General features: G+C 52.4%; 1 protein-coding gene across 1 annotated transcript in view; it reads right to left on the reverse strand.

The window, feature by feature from the left end:
* The window catches only part of mlh3 (mutL homolog 3 (E. coli)), a 101,781-nt gene that overhangs the window by 32,599 nt on the left and 51,911 nt on the right, over positions 1-17,271 (reverse strand). Inside the window, exons 9-10 of the mRNA XM_067992199.1 lie at positions 3,828-3,851; positions 81-159 (exon numbers count right to left, since the gene is read on the reverse strand). Coding sequence (XP_067848300.1) covers positions 81-159; positions 3,828-3,851 — 103 coding nt within the window. The remainder of the gene's footprint in view (positions 1-80; positions 160-3,827; positions 3,852-17,271) is intronic.

Below are 17,271 nucleotides of genomic sequence, written 5' to 3' on the forward strand. Positions count from 1 at the left end.
GTTCGAGGGGCTGAATGACCGACTTCTGCTCCTGTTTCTTATTGCCCACAGTGGACAGTTGCACACCTGCTCACACTCACCATGACAGGCCTGTGAGGACAGCACCTTCAGCACTGTACGTGACAACACTCCTTGGACGCCTCCCGTTGACTGAAGCACCTGGGGATAGAAGCAAAGACTCGGGTTTACTGCATGAGACACAGCAGGACAAACATTGGGGGAAATTCAGGGATACCCACCATCAAAAACCCCCACAGTGGCATCCGCAACATTCTGACTGATGGATAAACTGCAGTCACGAGCACTACACGTACACATTCAGCTATCACAAGTTTGCAAATATTTCCATGTGATGCACACTCGCAGAACAGTACGATGGGATTAACTAACAGCTAACGGCACCAACAATAAAGAGGTGAAGAGAAACAAATGTGCTGTGTACCCCATGAACAGTCATAGTAGAAAATCAAGGGGCAAAGGTGGGGGTAGGAACTGATAACCATCACTATCACGAGAGAAAAAGTACCAGGTAAACTAATGGGTCTAAAGGCTGACAAGTCCCCTGGACCTGATGGCTTGCATTCGAGGGTCTTAAAGGAAGTAGCTACAGAGATAGTGGATGCATTGGTTGTAATCTGCTAGAATTCACTAGATTCTGGAAAGGTCCCAGCGGATTGAAAACTGCAAACGTAACACCCCTATTCAAGAAGGGAATGAGACAGAAAGCAGGTAACTATAGACCAGTTAGCCTAACATCTGTCATTGGAAAAATGCTCGAATCCATTATTAAGGAAGTAGTAGCAGGACATTTGGAGACTCATAATACAATCAAGGAGAGTCAACATGGTTTTATGAAGGGAAATCATGTCTGACAAATTTATTAGAGTTCTTTGAGGAAGTAACGGGCAGGGTGGATAAAGGGGAACCAATGGATGCAGTATATTTGGATTTCCAAAAGGCATTCGATAAGGTGCCACATAAAAGATTACTGCACAAGATAAGAGCTCATGGTGTTGGGGGTAATATACTGGCATGGATAGAGGATTGGCTAACTAACAGAAAACAAAGAGTCGGGATAAAAGGGTCATTTTCAAAATGGCAATCTGTAACTAGTGGGGTGCCGCAGGGCTCAGTGCTGGGGCCTCAACTATTTACAATATATATCAGTGACTTGGATGAAGGAACAGAGTGTCTTGTGGCCAAATTTGCTGATGATACAAAGATAGGTGGAAAAGCAAGTTGCGATGAGGACACAAAGTGTCTGCAAAGGGATATTAACAGGTTAAGAGAATGGCAAAAATTTGGCAGATGGAATATAATGTGGGAAAATGTGAAGTCATCCACTTTGGGAGGAAAAATAAAAAATCAAAATATTATTTGAATGGAGAAATACTACAAAATGCTGCAGTACAGAGGGATCTGGGTGTCCTCGTACATGAAACACAAAGAGTCAACATACAGGTGCAGCAGGTAATCCGGAAGGCAAACGGAATATTGGCCTTTATTTCTAGGGGGATGGAGTATAAAAGCAGTAAAGTCATGCTACAACTCTACAGGGTGCTGGTGAGACCACACCTGGAGTACTGCGTACAGTTCTGGTGCCCTTATTTAAGGAAGGACATACTTGCATTGGAGGCAGTTCAGAGAAGGTTCACTCGGTTGATTCCGGGTATGGAAGGGTTGCCTTACGAGGAAAGATTGAACAGGTTGGGTCTATACTCATTGGAGTTTAGAAGAATGAGAGGAGATCTTATTGAAACATACAAGATTCTGAGGGGACTCGATAGGGTCGATGCTGAGAGGATGTTACCCCTCATGGGGGAATCTAAAACTGGGGGGCATAGTCTCAGAATAAGGGGTCGCCCGTTTAAGACGGAAATGAGGAGGAATTTCTTCTCCCAGAGGGTCATGAATCTTTGGAATTCTTTACCCCAAAAAGCTGTGGAGGCTGAGTCATTGAATACATTCAAGGCTGAGTTCGACAAATTTTTGGTCAGCAAGGGAATCAAAGGATATGGGGAAAAGGCGGGAAAGTGAAGTTGAGGTAAAAATCAGATCAGCCATGATCTCATTAAATGGCAGAGCAGGCTCGAGGGGCCAAATGGCCTACTCCTGCTCCTATCTCTTATGGTCTTATAGTCAGGGCCCGGACAGTCTGGATCACTCGCTCCCCGATCGCCCGCTCCATCACACCCGCTCCCCGATCGCCCGCTCCATCACACTCGCTCCCCGATCACACTCGCTCCCCGATCACGCTGGCTCCCTGATCGCGATCGCGCTCGCTCCCCGATCGCCCGCTCCCCGATCGCCCGCTCCCCGATCGCGCTCGCTCCCCGATCGCGCTCGCTCCCCGATCGCGCTCGCTCCCCGATCGCGCTCGCTCCCCGATCTCGCTCGCTCCCCGATCGCCCGCTCCCCGATCGCCCGCTCCATCACGCTCGCTCCCCGATCACGCTCGCTCCCCGATCGCCCGCTCCATCACACCCGCTCCCCGATCACGCTCGCTCCCCGATCGCCCGCTCCATCACACCCGCTCCCCGATCACACCCGCTCCCCGATCACACCCGCTGCCCGATCGCCCGCTCCCCAATCACGCTCGCTCCCCAATCACACTCGCTCCCCGATCACACTCGCTCCCCGATCACGCTGGCTCCCTGATCGCGATCGCGCTCGCTCCCCGATCGCCCGCTCCCCGATCGCCCGCTCCCCGATCGCGCTCGCTCCCCGATCTCGCTCGCTCCCCGATCGCCCGCTCCATCACGCTCGCTCCCCGATCACGCTCGCTCCCCGATCGCCCACTCCATCACACCCGCTCCCCGATCACACCCGCTCCCCGATCACACCCGCTCCCCGATCGCCCGCTCCCCAATCACGCTCGCTCCCCGATCACGCTCGCTCCCCGATCACCCGCTCCATCACGCTCGCTCCCCGATCGCCTGCTCGCTCCCCGATCGCCCGCTCCCTCCCCGATCGCCCGCTCCCTCCCCGATCGCCCGCTCCCTCCCCGATCGCCCGCTCCCCGATCACGCTCGCTCCCCGATCACGCTCGCTCCCCGATCACGCTCGCTCCCCGATCGCCCGCTCCATCACGCTCCCTCCCCGATCGCCCGCTCCCTCCCCGATCGCCCGCTCCCCCGCTCCATCACACCCGCTCCCCGATCGCCCGCTCCATCACACCCGCTCCCCGATCACACTCGCTCCCCGATCGCCCGCTCCATCACACCCGCTCCCCGATCACACTCGCTCCCCGATCGCCCGCTCCCCGATCGCCCGCTCCCCGATCGCCCGCTCCATCACACCCGCTCCCCGATCACACTCGCTCCCCGATTGCCCGCTCCATCACACCCGCTCCATCACACCCGCTCCCCGATCACACTCGCTCCCCGATCGCCCGCTCCCCGATCGCCCGCTCCCCGATCGCCCGCTCCATCACACCCGCTCCCCGATCACACTCGCTCCCCGATCGCCCGCTCCATCACACCCGCTCCCCGATCACACTCGCTCCCCGATCACACTCGCTCCCCGATTCCTCCCCCGATCGCACTCGCTCCCCGATCGCACTCGCTCCCCGATTCCTCCCCCGATCGCACTCGCTCCCCGATCGCACTCGCTCCCCGATTCCTCCCCCGATCGCACTCGCTCCCCGATCGCACTCGCTCCCCGATTCCTCCCCCGATCGCACTCGCTCCCCGATCGCACTCGCTCCCCGATTCCTCCCCCGATCGCACTCGCTCCCCGATCGCACTCGCTCCCCGATTCCTCACTCGATCACACTCGCTCGATCACACTCTCTGATGACGCGAGTGATGTGCCGTTCGATCACTCACCTCAATCTGTTCTCGGAGAAACTCCTGCAAAAGTGAAAACGTGGATTAGAGAGGAAATTGGGGTTCAGAAAGTCCATTGACCCAAAAACAAGGTGTGTCACATGGTACTCCATAACCTTATAGAATCATAGAAGTTACAACATGGAAACAGGCCCTTCGGCCCAACATGTCCATGTCGCCCAGTTTATACCACTAAGCTAGTCCCAATTGCCTGCACTTGGCCCATATCCCTCTATACCCATCTTACCCATGTAACTGTCCAAATGCTTTTTAAAAGACAAAATTGTACCCGCCTCTACTACTGCCTCTGGCAGCTCGTTCCAGACACTCACCACCCTTTGAGTGAAAAAATTGCCCCTCTGGACCCTTTTGTATCTCTCCCCTCTCACTTTAAATCTATGCCCCCTCGTTATAGACTCCCCTACCTTTGGGAAAAGATTTTGACTATCTACCTTATCTATGCCCCTCATTATTTTATAGACTTCTATAAGATCACCCCTAAACCTCCTACTCTCCAGGGAAAAAAGTCCCAGTCTGTCTAACCTCTCCCTATAAGTCAAACCATCAAGTCCCGGTAGCATCCTAGTAAATCTTTTCTGCACTTTTTCTAGTTTAATAATATCCTTTCACAGCTCACGAAACACCCCGAACCCCACAGTGATCCCCGCACCCCGAACCCCACAGTGATCCCCGCACCCCGAACCCCAGTGATCCCCGCACCCCGAACCCCACAGTGATCCCCGCACCCCGAACCCCACAGTGATCCCCGAACCCCACAGTGATCCCCGCACCCCGAACCCCACAGTGATCCCCGCACCCCGAACCCCACAGTGATCCCCGCACCCCGAACCCCACAGTGATCCCCGCACCCCGAACCCCAGTGATCCCCACACCCCGAACCCCACAGTGATCCCCGCACCCCGAACCCCACAGTGATCCCCGCACCCCGAACCCCAGTGATCCCCGCACCCCGAACCCCACAGTGATCCCCGCACCCCGAACCCCACAGTGATCCCCACACCCTGAACCCCACAGTGATCCCCGCACCCCGAACCCCACAGTGATCCCCGCACCCCGAACCCCAGTGATCCCCACACCCCGAACCCCACAGTGATCCCCGCACCCCGAACCCCACAGTGATTCCCGCACCCCGAACCCCACAGTGATCCCCGCACCCCGAACCCCAGTGATCCCCGCACCCCGAACCCCAGTGATCCCCGCACCCCGAACCCCACAGTGATCCCCACACCCCGAACCCCACAGTGATCCCCGCACCCCGAACCCCACAGTGATCCCCGCACCCCGAACCCCACAGTGATCCCCGCACCCCGAACCCCAGTGATCCCCACACCCCGAACCCCACAGTGATCCCCGCACCCCGAACCCCACAGTGATCCCCGCACCCCGAACCCCAGTGATCCCCGCACCCCGAACCCCACAGTGATCCCCGCACCCCGAACCCCAGTGATCCCCGCACCCCGAACCCCAGTGATCCCCGCACCCCGAACCCCAGTGATCCCCGCACCCTGAACCCCACAGTGATCCCCGCACCCCGAACCCCACAGTGATCCCCGCACCCCGAACCCCACAGTGATCCCCGCACCCCGAACCCCACAGTGATCCCCGCACCCCGAACCCCAGTGATCCCCGCACCCCGAACCCCACAGTGATCCCCGCACCCCGAACCCCACAGTGATCCCCGCACCCCGAACCCCACAGTGATCCCCGCACCCCGAACCCCACAGTGATCCCCGCACCCCGAACCCCAGTGATCCCCACACCCCGAACCCCACAGTGATCCCCGCACCCCGAACCCCACAGTGATCCCCGCACCCCGAACCCCACAGTGATCCCCGCACCCCGAACCCCAGTGATCCCCGAACCCCACAGTGATCCCCGCACCCCGAACCCCACAGTGATCCCCACACCCCGAACCCCACAGTGATCCCCGCACCCCGAACCCCACAGTGATCCCCGCACCCCGAACCCCACAGTGATCCCCGCACCCCGAACCCCACAGTGATCCCCGCACCCCGAACCCCAGTGATCCCCGCACCCCGAACCCCACAGTGATCCCCGCACCCCGAACCCCAGTGATCCCCACACCCCGAACCCCACAGTGATCCCCGCACCCCGAACCCCACAGTGATCCCAGCACCCCGAACCCCAGTGATCCCCACACCCCGAACCCCACAGTGATCCCCGCACCCCAAACCCCACAGTGATCCAAACACCCCGAACCCCACAGTGATCCCCACAGTCTGGATCACAAACTGCAGAAATACAGGGGCCTGTCAGTGCGAACAGCACGGTGTGCGGACAACACAGTGTGAACGGAGAGTTTGGCACGTGTGGGAGTTTAAGGGTTAATCTCTTGTGGGAGTTTAAGGGTTAATCTCTTTAAAATCTAGTGCATATTGCTTTCAACTGTTTAAGTTCAATTGCTATTAACTGTTTAATTTCAATTTTAAAGTTTAAATTTTTAAGTTTCTGTCAAGTTAATTGGTGAGCTAGATTAAACTGGTACCTGAAGGTGGGGCAGGCCTGACTCATCTGAGTCACAAACTGTAGAAATACAGGGGCCTGTCAGTGTGAACAACACGGTGTGAACGGAGAGTTTGGTGAGTGTGGGAGTTCGGTGAAGTGGGGGAAGGAGGTGCTGCTTTGCCTTGCTTTTCCTAACTTTTCCCCCAGAGCGGCAGTGGACCTGGGAGTAGAAGACTGAGATTGGGGAATAAAAGCAGCAGCAGACCTGCAACAAGAGACAACTACTGTGCGACGTCACAGGTGAGGCAGGAGAGTCAGAGAGGTGAGCACAGTATAAAAGGAGAGACCGAGAGCGGGACGAGAGTCTGAGAGTCTAAGGCAAGTCATGGCAGCACAGCTCGCACCCGTGATATGCTCCTCCTGCACTATGTGGGAAGTCATGGACACTACCAGTGTCCCTGGCGACCATGTGTGCAGGAAGTGTGTCCAGCTGCAGCTACTGGCTAACCGTATTTCGGAGCTGGAGTTGTGGGTGGATTCACTGTGGAGCATCCGCGATGCTGAGACTGTCGTGGATAGCACGTTCAGTGAGGTGGTCACACCGCAGGTAAAGATTACGCAGGCAGAAAGGAAATGGGTGACTGCCAGGCAGAGTAAAAGGACGAGGCAGGTAGTGCAGGAGTCCCCTGGGGCCATCTCCCTCTCAAACAGATATTCTGCTTTAGATACTGTTGGGGGAGATGGCTTATCAGGGGAAAGCAGCAAGAGCCAGGTTCGGGGCACCACTGCTGCACAGGAGGGGAGGAAGAAGAGTGGCAGGGCTATAGTGATAGGAGATTCAATTGTAAGGGGAACAGATAGGCATTTCTGTGGCCGCAAACGTGACTCCAGGATGGTACGTTGCCTCCCTGGTGCTCGGGTCAAGGATGTCACGGAGCGGCTGCAGGACATTCTGGAAGGGGAGGGTGAACAGCCAGTAGTCGTGGTCCATATTGGTACCAACGACATAGGTTAAAAAAGGGATGAGGTCCTGCAAGGTGAATTTAAGGAGTTAGGAGATAAATTAAAAAGCAGGACTTCAAAGGTAGTGATCTCAGGATTACTACCAGTGCCACGTGCTGGTGAGTATAGGAACAGGAGAATAGACAGGATGAATGCGTGGCTGCAGGGATGGTGTAGGAGGGAGGGATTTAGATTCCTGGGACATTGGGACCGGTTCTGGGGAAGGTGGGACCTGTACAAGCGTGACGGGTTACACCCGAGCAGGACTGGGACCAATGTCCTCGCGAGGGTGTTTGCTAGTGCTGTTGGGGAAGGTTTAAACTAGAGTGGCAGGGGGATGGGAACCTGAGCGGGGAGTCAGAAGGGAATAAAATTGAGAGCAGCAAGAGAGAAAAGCGAATGGGCAGCGGAAAGAAAGTGTACTTTAGGCACGACAGATAAAATAAAAACTAGAAGGCGTAAGGCGATTAACCCAGCATCAAAGCTGTGGCAGGGGGTTGGGAACCTGAGCAGGGAGACAGAGGAAAGCGTGTCAGGGACAGAAGGTATGGAGTAAAAGGTAAAGTGTTAAAAAAGGAAAAAGCAGGAATTAAGTGTCACAAAACATATTTGAAAGTTCTTTATCTGAAAGCACGTAGCATTCGTAACAAAATGGACGAGTTAACGGCACAAATAACTACGTATGGGTATGATCTTGTGGCCATTACAGAAACATGGCTGCAGGGTGACAACGACTGGGAATTAAATATGCCAGGGTATTTAACAATCAGGAAGGACAGGCAGGAAGGAAGGGGAGGTGGGGTGGCTATGTTAATAAAGGAAGGAATCACTGTAATACAGAGAAATGATATTGGGACAAAGGATCAGGATAATGAAACAGTTTGGGTAGAAATAAGGAATAATAAGGGGAAAAACACTTGTGGGCGTAGTATATAGGCCTCCTAATAGTTGCAACTCTGCTGGAAGAAGTATTAATCAGGAAATAGTCGGGGCATGTAATAAGGGGACAGCTATAATTATGGGGGATTTTAACTATCATATAAACTGGACAAATCAAATTGGGCAGGGCAGCCTTGAGGAAGAGTTTATTGAGTGTATTAGGGATGGATTTCTTGAGCAGTATGTAATTGATCCTACAAGCAACCTTGGACCTGGTCCTGTGTAATGAGCCTGGATTAATTAATAATGTCCTCGTTAAGGATCCCCTTGGAATGAGTGACCATAACATGGTTACATTCCATATCCAATCAGAGGGTGAGAAGGTTGGTTCTCAAACAAGCGTACTGAGCTTGAATAAAGGAGACTATGATGGTATGAGAGCGAAATTGATTAAAGTGGACTGGGAAAATAGATTAAAGGGTAAGACGGTACATGAGCAGTGGTGTTCATTCCAGGAGTTATTTTACAACTTTCAAAAAAAATATATTCCACTGAGGAAAAAAGGGTGTAAAAGAAATGACAGCCATCCGTGGCTAAGTAAAGAAATTAAGGATAGTATCCAACTAAAAACAAGGACATATAAGGTAGCCAAACTTAGTGGGAGGATAGAAGATTGGGAAGTCTTCAAAAGGCAGCAAAAAGTAACTAAAGGATTGATTAAGAAAGGGAAGATAGATTATGAAAATAAACTAGCAAAAAAATATAAAAACAGATAGCAAGAGTTTCTACAGTTATACAAAAAGAAAAAGGGTGGCTAAGGCAAACGTAGGTCCCTTAGAGGATGAGACCGGGAAATTAATGGTGGGAAACATGGAGATGGCAAAAATGCTGAACAAATATTTTGTTTCAGTCTTTACGGTAGAGGACACTAAGAATATCCCAACACTGGACAAACAGGGGGCTCGAGGGGGGGGGGGAGGAGCTAAATACGATTAAAATCACCAAGGAATTGGTACTCAGTAAATTAATGGGACTCAAGGCGGATAAATCCCCTGGACCTGATGGCTTACATCCGAGGTCTTGAGGGAAGTGGCAGTAGGGATTGTGGATGCTTTGGTAATAATTTTTCAAAATTCTCTGGACTCGACAAAGGTCCCGTCAGATTGGAAAACTGCTAATGTAACACCCTTATTTAAAAAGGGTAGTAGGCAGAAGGCTGGAAATTATAGACCAGTTAGCCTAACATCTGTGGTGGGTAAAATTTTGGAGTCTATTATTAAGGAGACAGTAGCGGAACATTTGGATAAACATAATTTAATAGGACAAAGTCAGCATGGCTTTACGAAGGGGAAGTCATGTCTGACAAATTTGCTTGAGTTCTTTGAGGACATAACGTACGGGGTGGATAAAGGGGAACCAGTGGACGTAGTGTATTTAGACTTCCAGAAGGCATTCGACAAGGTGCCACATAAAAGATTATTGCTCAAGATAAAGAATCACTGGATTGGGAGTAATATTCTGGCATGGGTGGAGGATTGGTTATCTAACAGGAAGCAGAGAGTTGGGATAAATGGTTCATTCTCGGACTGGCAACCAGTAGCCAGTGGTGTTCCGCAGGGGTCGGTGCTGGGTCCCCAACTCTTTACAATCTATATTAAAGATTTGGAGGAGGGGCCGAGTGTAACATATCAAAGTTTGCAGATGATACAAAGATGGGAGGGAAAGTGGAGAGTGAGGAGGACATAATAAACCTACAAGGGGATATAGACAGGCTGGGTGAGTGGGCGGAGATTTGGCAGATGCAATACAATATTGGAAAATGTGAGGTTATGCACTTTGGCAGGAAAAATCAGAGAGCAAGTTATTATCTTAATGGCGAGAAACTGGAAAGTACTGCAGTGCAAAGGGATCTGGGAGTCCTAGTGCAAGAAAATCAAAAAGTTAGTATGCAGGTGCAGGAGGTGATCAAGAAGGCCAACGGAATGTTGGCTTTTATTGCTCAGGGGATAGAATATAAAAACAGGGAGGTATTGCTGCAGTTATATAAGGTATTGGTGAGACTGCACCTGGAACACTGCATACAGTTTTGGTGTCCATACTTAAGAAAAGACATACTTGCTCTCGAGGCAGTACAAAGAAGGTTCACTTGGTTAATCCCGGGGATGAGGGGGTGGACATATGAGGAGAGGTTGAGTAGATTGGGACTCTACTCATTGCAGTTCAGAAGAATGAGAGGCGATCTTATTGAAACATATAAGATTGTGAAGGGGCTTGATCGGGTGGATGCGGTAAGGATGTTCCCAAGGATGGGTGAAACTAGAACTAGGGGGCATAATCTTAGAATAAGGGGCTGCTCTTTCAAAACTGAGATGAGGAGAAACTTCTTCACTCAGAGGGTAGTAGGTCTGTGGAATTTGCTGCCCCAGGAAGCTGTGGAAGCTACATCATTAAATAAATTTAAAACAGAAATAGACAGTTTCCAAGAAGTAAAGGGAATTAGGGGTTACGGGGAGCGGGCAGGAAATTGGACATGAATTTAGATTTGAGGTTAGGGTCAGATCAGCCATGATCTTATTGAATGGCGGAGCAGGCTCGAGGGGCCGATTGGCCTACTCCTGCTCCTATTTCTTATGTTCTTCGTGATCCAAACACCCCGAACCCCACAGTGATCCCTATTTTTTTTTATTCGTTCATGGGATGTGGGCGTCTCTGGGGAGGCCGGCATTTATTGTCCATCCCTAATTGCCCTTGAGAAGGTGGTGGTGAGCCGCCTTCTTGAACCACTGCAGTCCGTGTGGTGAAGGTTCTCCCACAGTGCTGTTAGGAAGGGAGTTCCAGGATTTTGACCCAGCGACGATGAAGGAACGGCGATATATTTCCAAGTCGGGATGGTGTGTGACTTGGAGGGGAACGTGCAGGTGGTGGTGTTCCCATGTGCCTGCTGCTCTTGCCCTTCTAGGTGGTAGAGGTCGCGGGTTTGGGAGGTGCTGTCGAAGAAGCCTTGGCGAGTTGCTGCAGTGCATCCTGTGGATAGTACACACTGCAGCCACAGTGCGTCGGTGGTGAAGGGAGTGAATGTTTCGGGTGGTGGATGGGGTGCCAATCAAGCGGGCTGCTTTGTCCTGGATGGTTTCGAGCTTCTTGAGTGTTGTTGGAGCTGCACTCACCCAGGCAAGTGGAGAGTATTCCATCACACTCCTGACTTGTGCCTTGTAGATGGTGGAAAGGCTTTGGGGAGTCAGGAGGTGAGTCACTCGCCACAGAATACCCAGCCTCTGACCTGCTCTGGTAGCCACAGTATTTTTATGGCTGGCTCAGTTCAGTTTCTGGTCAATGGTGACCCCCAGGATGTTGATAATGGGGATTCGGCGATGGCAATGCCGTTGATTATCAAGGGGAGGTGGTTGGACTTTCTCTTGTTGGAGATGGTCATTGCCTGGCACGAACGTTACTTGCCACTTATCAGCCCAAGCCTGGATGTTGTCCAGGTCTTGCTGCATGCATGCACGGACTGCTTCATTATCTGAGGGGTTGCGAATGGAACTGAACACTGTGCAATCATCAGCCATTTCTGACCTTATGATGGAGGGAAGGTCATTGATGAAGCAGCTGAAGATGGTTGGGCCTAGGACACTGCCCTGAGGAACTGCTGCAGCAATGTCATGGGGCTGAGGTGATTGGCCTCCAAAAACCACTACCATCTTCCTTTGTGCTCAGTATGACTCCAGCCACTGGAGAGTTTTCCCCGATTCCCATTGACTTCAATTTTACTCTGGCTCCTTGGTGCCACACTCGGTCAAATGCTGCCTTGATGTCAAGGGCAGTCACTCTCACCTCACCTCTGGAATTCAGCTCTTTTGTCCAGGTTTGGACCAAGGCTGTGATAAGGTCTGGAGCCGAGTGGTCCTGGCGGATCCCAAACTGAGCATCAGTGGGCAGGTTATTGGTGAGTAAGTGCCGCTTGATAGCACTGTCGACGACACCTTCCATCACTTTGCTGATGATTGAGAGTAGACTGATGGGGCGGTAACTGGCCGGATTGGATTTGTCCTGCTTTTTGTGGACAGGACATCCCCGCACCCCGCACCCCCACAGTGATCCCTCGGTAGCACCACTACTGACCGAGCTGGCTGAGTCCTGAAGGACATAGCTGCCAGACTGGGCCTGCGGCAGGTGGTAAGCGAACCAACACGAGGGATAAACTTACTTGACCTCGTCCTCACCAATCTACCTGGTTGCAGATGCATCTGTCCATGACCGTATTGGTAGGAGTGAACACTGCATAGTCCTCCTGGAGATGAAGTCCCGTCTTCACACTGAGGACACCATCCGTTGTGTTGTGTGGCACTATCACTGTGCTAAATGGGATAGATTCAGAACAGATCTAGCAGCTCTAAACTGGGCATCTATGAGGCCATCAGTAGCAGCAGAATTGTATTCCAGCACAATCTGTAACCTCATGGCCCAGCATATTCCTCACTCTACCATTACCAACAAGCCAGGGGATCAACCCTGGTTCAATGCGGAGTGTAGAAGAGCATGCCAGGAGTAGCACCAGGTGTACCGAAAAATGAGGTGCCAACCTGGTGAAGCTGCAACTCAGGACGACATGCATGCTGAACAGCGGAAGCAACATGCTATAGACAGAGCTAAGCGATTCCACAATCAATGGATCAGATCAAAGCTCTGCAGTCCTGCCACATCCAGTCGTGAATGGTGGTGGACAATTAGGAACAGGAGTAGGCCATTCAGCCCCTCGTGCCTGCTCCGCCATTTGATAAGATCATGGCTGATCTGTGATCTAACTCCATATACCTGCCTTTGGCCCATATCCCTTAATACCTTTGGTTGCCAAAAAGCTTTCTATCTCAGATTTAAATTTAGCAATTGAGCTAGTATCAATTGCCGTTTGCAGAAGAGAGTTCCAAACTTCTACCACCCTTTGTGTGTAGAAATGTTTTCTAATCTCACTCCTGAAAGGTCTGGCTCTAATTTTTAGACTGTGCCCCCTACTCCTAAAATCCCCAACCAGCGGAAATAGTTTCTCTCTATCCACCCTATCTGTTCCCCTTAATATCTTATAAACTTCGATCAGATCACCCCTTAACCTTCGAAACTCTAGAGAATACAACCCCAATTTGTGTAATCTCTCCTCGTAACTTAATCCTTGAAGTCCGGGTATCATTCCAGTAAACCTACGCTGCACTCCCTCCAAGGCCAATATGTCCTTCCGAAGGTGCGGTGCCCAGAACTGCTCACAGTACTCCAGGTGCGGTCTAACCAGGGTTTTGTATAGCTGCAGCATAACTTCTGCCCCCTTGTACTCCAGTCCTCTAGATATAAAGGCCAGCATTCCATTAGCCTTATTGATTATTTTCTGCACCTATTCATGACACTTCAATGATGTATGTACCTGAACCCCTAAGTCCCTTTGGACATCCACTGTTTTTAACTTTTTACCATTTAGAAAGTACCCTGTTCTATCCTTTTTTGATCCAAAGTGGATGACCTCACATTTGTCTACATTGAATTCCATTTGCCACAGTTTTGCCCATTCACCTAATCTATCAATATCCCTTTGTAATTTTATGTTTTCATCTGCACTGCTTACAATGCCACTAATCTTTGTGTCATCGGCAAACTTAGATATGAGACTTTCTATGCCTTCATCTAAGTCGTTAATAAATGTTGTGAATAATTGAGGCCCCAAGACAGATCCCTGCGGGACTCCACTAGTCACATCCTGCCAATGTGAGTACCTTCCCATTATCCCAACTCTCTGTCGCCTTTCGCTCAGCCAACTTCCTAATAAAGTCCGTACTTTTCCCTCGATACCATGGGCTTCTATCGTAGCTAACAGTCTCTTATGTGAGACCTTATCAAATGCCTTCTGGAAGTCCATATAAATAACATCCATTGACATTCCCCTGTCCACTACTTCAGACACCTCTTCAAAAAATTCAATTAGGTTTGTCAGGCACGACCTACCTTTCACAAATCCATGCTGGCTCTCTCTGATTAACTGAAAATTCTCAAGGTGTTCAATCACCCTATCCTTAATTAGAGACTCCAGCATTTTCCCCACAACAGATGTTAGGCTAACTGGTCTATAATTCCCTGGTTTCCCTCTCTCTCCTTTCTTAAAAAGCGGAGTGACGTGCAATTTTCCAATCTAGAGGGACAGTTCCTGAATCTAGAAAACTTTGAAAGATTAAACAACTAACGGGAGGAGGAGGCTCTGCAAACATCCTCATCCTCAATGATGGCGGAGTCCAGCACGTGAGTGCAAAAGACAAGGCTGAAGCCTTTGCCACCATCTTCAGCCAGAAGTGCCGAATGGATGATCCATCTCAGCCTCCTCCCGATATCCCCACCATCACAGAATCCAGTCTTCAGCCAATTCGATTCACTCCACGTGATATCAAGAAATGGCTGAGTGCACTGGATATAGCAAAGGCTATGGGGCCCGACAAGATCCCAGCTGTAGTGCTGAAGACTTGTGCTCCAGAACTAGCTGCGCCTCTAGCCAAGCTGTTCCAGTACAGCTACAACACTGGCATCTACCCGACAATGTGGAAAATTGCCCAGGTATGTCCTGTCCACAAAAAGCAGAACAATTCTAATCCGGCCAATTACCGCCCCATCAGTCTACTCTCAATCATCAGCAAAGTGATGAAGGTGTCGTCGACAGTGCTATCAAGCGGCACTTATTCACCAATAACCTGCTCACCGATGCTCAGTTTGGATTCCGCCAGGACCACTCGGCTCCAGACCTCATTACAGCCTTGGTCCAAACCTGGACAAAAGAGCTGAATTCCAGAGGTGAGGTGGGAGTGACTGCCCTTGACATCAAGGCAGCATTTGACCGAGTGTGGCACCAAGGAGCCCTAGTAAAATTGAAGTCAATGGGAATCAGGGGGAAAATTCTCCAGTGGCTGGAGTCATATCTAGCACAAAGGAAGATGGTAGTGGTTGTTGGAGGCCAATCATCTCAGCCCCAGGACAATGCTGCATGAGTTCCTCAGGGCAGTGTCCTTGGCCCAACCATCTTCAGCTGCTTTATCAATGACCTTCCCTCCATCATAAGGTCAGAAATGGGGATGTTCGCTGATGATTGCACATTGTTCAGTTCCATTCGCAACCCCTCAGATGATGAAGCAGTCCGAGCCCGCATGCAGCAAGACCTGGACAACATCCAGGCTTGGGCTCATAAGTGGCAAGTAACATTCGCGCCAGACAAGTGCCAGGCAATGACCATCTCCAACAAGAGAAAGTCTAACCACCTCCCCATGACATTCAACGGCATTACCATCGCCAAATCCCCCACCATCAACATCCTGGGGGTCACCATTCATAGAATCATAGAATGGTGACCCCCAGAGCTTGACCAGAAACTTAACTGGACCAGCCACATAAATACAATGGCTACAAGAGCAGGTCAGAGGCTGGGTATTCTGCGGCGAGTGACTCACCACCTGACTCCCCAAAGCCTTTCCACCATCTACAAGGCACAAGTCAGGAGTGTGATGGAATACTCTCCACTTGCCTGGATGAGTGCAGCTCCAACAACACTCAAGAAGCTCAAAACCATCCAGGACAAAGTAGCCCGCTTGATTGGCACCTCATCCACCATCCTAAACATTCACTCCCTTCACCACCGGCGCACAGTAGCTGCAGTGTGTACCATCCACAGGATGCACTCCACCAACGCGCCAATGCTTCTTCGACAGCACCTCCCAAACCCGCGACCTCTACCACCTAGAAGGACAAGGGCAGCAGGCACATGGGAACAACACCACCTGCACGTTCCCCTCCAAGTCACACACCATCCCGACTTGGAAATATATCGCCGTTCCTTCATCGTCGCTGGGTCAAAATCCTGGAACTCCCTTCCTAACAGCACTGAAAGAGAACCGTCACCACACGGACTGCAGCGGTTCAAGGAGGCGGCTCACCACCACCTTCTCGAGGGCAATTAGGGATGGGCAATAAATGCCGGCCTCGCCAGCGACGCCCACATCCCGTGAACGAATAAAAAAAACACCCCGAACCCCACAGTGATCCCCGCACCCCGAACCCCACAGTGATCCCCGCACCCCGAACCCCAGTGATCCCCGCACCCCGAACCCCAGTGATCCCCGCACCCCGAACCCCAGTGATCCCCGCACCCCGAACTCCAGTGATCCCCGCACCCCGAACCCCAGTGATCCCCGCACCCCGAACCCCACAGTGATCCCCGCACCCCGAACCCCACAGTGATCCCCGCACCCCGAACCCCACAGTGATCCCCGCACCCCGAACCCCAGTGATCCCCGCACCCCGAACCCCACAGTGATCCCCACACCCCGAACCCCACAGTGATCCCCGCACCCCGAACCCCACAGTGATCCTCGCACCCCGAACCCCACAGTGATCCCCGCACCCCGAACCCCACAGTGATCCCCGAACCTCAGTGATCCCCGCACCCCGAACCCCACAGTGATCCCCACACCCCGAACCCCACAGTGATCCCCACACCCCGAACCCCACAGTGATCCCCGCACCCCGAACCCCAGTGATCCCCGCACCCCGAACCCCAGTGATCCCCGCACCCCGAACCCCACAGTGATCCCCGCACCCCGAACCCCACAGTGATCCCCGCACCCCGAACCCCAGTGATCCCCGCACCCCGAACCCCACAGTGATCCCCGCACCCCGAACCCCACAGTGATCCCCGCACCCCGAACCCCACAGTGATCCCCGCACCCCGAACCCCACAGTGATCCCCGCACCCCGAACCCCACAGTGATCCCTGCACCCCGAACCCCACAGTAATCCCCGCACCCCGAACCCCACAGTGATCCCCGCACCCCGAACCCCACAGTGATCCCCGCACCCCGAACCCCAGTGATCCCCGCACCCCGAACCCCACAGTGATCCCCGCACCCCGAACCCCACAGTGATCCCCGCACCCCGAACCCCACAGTGATCCCCGCACCCCGAACCCCACAGTGATCCCCGCACCCCGAACCCCACAGTGATCCCCGCACCCCACAGTGATCCCCGCACCCCACAGTGATCCCCGCACCCCACAGTG

This window comes from Heptranchias perlo, chromosome 10, assembly GCF_035084215.1.
Source record: "Heptranchias perlo isolate sHepPer1 chromosome 10, sHepPer1.hap1, whole genome shotgun sequence".
Taxonomy (NCBI): domain Eukaryota; kingdom Metazoa; phylum Chordata; class Chondrichthyes; order Hexanchiformes; family Hexanchidae; genus Heptranchias; species Heptranchias perlo.